This window comes from Alosa alosa, chromosome 13 (assembly GCF_017589495.1).
Source record: "Alosa alosa isolate M-15738 ecotype Scorff River chromosome 13, AALO_Geno_1.1, whole genome shotgun sequence".
Taxonomy (NCBI): Eukaryota; Metazoa; Chordata; class Actinopteri; order Clupeiformes; family Clupeidae; genus Alosa; species Alosa alosa.
Window position 1 is genome coordinate 11,254,355 of NC_063201.1, and position 2,500 is coordinate 11,256,854.

Below are 2,500 nucleotides of genomic sequence, written 5' to 3' on the forward strand. Positions count from 1 at the left end.
TTAAAGTTTGTTATTGTGATGTTTGAATGCCTTCATTAGCCGACTTCTTCTTGCCAACTATAGCCTGATGTTTACTCTATTGTTCCGTCTAGTTTCGTGTCTGATAATATCTTGTTTTAATTGGCCATGGTAAGCCACATGTTTGGTTCCTTTAAGCTTTCAATTAAACCTGATATATATGAGAAGTTTTAGAAGTTTTGTGTTTTGAGAGCCAAACCAACTCGCTGAAATCTCCTCTAGTTAAACTCCCCTCTCAGTGATATCTGAAGCACGCTCTTGCCACACAGTTTCGGAAGTGTGTGTGTGTGTGTGTGTGTGTGTGTGTGTGTGTGTGTGTGGTGTGTGTTTTAGGATGAGGATGACACGAATCATGTGAATGTGGCCACCATGAAGCTGATGTCCCATTGTGTGCACGTCTCGTTGCTTCTTGACGTCTTTATTGGGCTGAGTTAGCATGACAGAGCCAAATCCAGTCAGAATCGCTGTAGCGATGAATATGGCTAAAAGATAAAACTGGGGATCATGTGACATTCTCTTTGATTTAAATAAAAAAACACCCTTAACATTGTGTGTGTGTGTGTGTGTGTGTTCTCCTCTCTCTCTGGTCCTGTTTACACTTGTGTTTATCAATGGTTCCCTGCGGTGATTGGCTCACAGTGAGTCTTGGCAGTCGTTTATACTTCTATTAAGCACTGTCCACTTTGATCTGATAATTCAACCAGACACATTTTTAAAGATGCACTCCAGCCATTGATTATCCCCTAAAAACCTCCTCTTTGTTCCTGGAAAATACATGTTCATATGTTGCTTTTTTTCATAAAAGAAATCATTTCATGGCCTTTCATGCTTCTCTCCTTCCTCTCTCTCATCTCAGATGTAGGGAGCTAATTTCTCTCGCCCCTGACACTGAATACAACTCTACTCTTGCCTACTCGACAACTTGGTTTAACATTATCAAATGGCTAACAATATTATGCTAAAGTATGATAGCTAACTCTGACACGTTAGCCTGCTTATCTTGTAAGAAGCTAAATGTGCAGCTGCATCCTCAGGAAAATTATATCACCAGAAATGATTTGGAGATCTCCACCCTCTAAATTAGTCAGGATCGCGTTCCATCCATTGTCACACAACGATGATGGGCTGTTCTGATTCATTACTCTGAAACGTCAACTAGCACACTGCCCGCCCACCTAAATACTTAGCCATGGTGTTTACTGCTTATTTGTAACACATTAAAAACACCTAATGGACATAAAGATCCACTCCGGCGAAAATCCACTTAAGGTTAAAAGTTGATTTTTTGCTGGAGTGGGTCTTTAAAGCCAAGTGTAAACAGGGTGACCTTTAACCTCTAACCCTCACTTTCTCTCTCCCTCCCACCTTCCTCTCCATCCCCCCTTTCCTTTTTCACTCCCTCTCTCTCCATCCCTCCATCCCTGTCCTCCTGTGTCTCTCCCTTACTTCCTCACCCAGTGACTGTAGTGAGCATGGTCGGCATGACATCGTCATGCACTTGCACTCTGAAGGGATGAGGCCAAAATTGGTCGGCCATATTGGTCGGCCATATAGTCAGCTGATCTAATTCGTTCTGATGGCTTCGCTTTAGTCCGAGTGCACACTGTTCATGCTTGTCCAGTTATTGGTCTCACCCTGGCTGTCTCTCTCCCTTCCCTCTAGGGCTGCACAATTATCACAATCACAATCACCACCTGAACCAATGCAATTATCTAATCTCGAAGGCTACAATTAATCTTGTACGGTTAATCTTGTCACATTTATGATTTTTATATACAGTGAAGCTCACCAATCAGGAGTGCTGTGCTTATCCTGCACTAGGTATGCTCACCATTCAGAATTGGCACAACCTATAGAGACATTTGGAATTTTTATCTGAATCTTGACATTGACATTTAAAAAAAAAAAAGCATATAGCAAATTGAAATTCGCAATATCTGTCAGAAAAATTCCAATTGGAGATTTTTTCCAAATAGTGAAGCCCTGCTTCCCCCTCCTTCTCCTTTTCCCTCTCTCTTTCAATGTCACTCTCTCTCACGCACACACACACACACACACACGCACATTCTCTAACAGACCCTCCCTGTGTGTAATTGTTTTTGTAGACGTCATCTCTCCTACGCACTACAACCGCTACTTCAGACGCCTGAGGTTTGACGTGAGCTCCATGGAGAAGAACGCTTCGAACCTGGTGAAGGCTGAGCTCAGGGTCTTCAGGCTGCAGACCCCCAAGGCCCGCGTCTCAGAGCAGAGGATCGAGCTCTACCAGGTACACCTATACCCCAGTACCAAGAGGGTGTGTGTGTGTGTGTGTGTGTGTGTGTGTGTGTGTGTGTGTGTTAGAGCCCTGCCCAGGCTGTCAGTATGTGTAAGGTTGTCTGTGACAAAACACACTTACAGCATTTATTTGTGTGTGTGTTTGTTTTGCGTAGGTGTCTGTATCTGTATCAAAGCGCAGCAAGCCAAGGCATCCAAGATGTGT

The 2,500-nt window shown here is 43.4% G+C and overlaps 1 protein-coding gene across 2 annotated transcripts in view; it reads left to right on the forward strand.

Moving 5' to 3' along the window:
• The window catches only part of tgfb2 (transforming growth factor, beta 2), a 35,081-nt gene that overhangs the window by 21,744 nt on the left and 10,837 nt on the right, over positions 1-2,500 (forward strand). For both annotated transcript variants that reach the window (XM_048261503.1, XM_048261504.1), the window contains one exon: positions 2,124-2,287. In XM_048261503.1, coding sequence (XP_048117460.1) covers positions 2,124-2,287 — 164 coding nt within the window. The remainder of the gene's footprint in view (positions 1-2,123; positions 2,288-2,500) is intronic.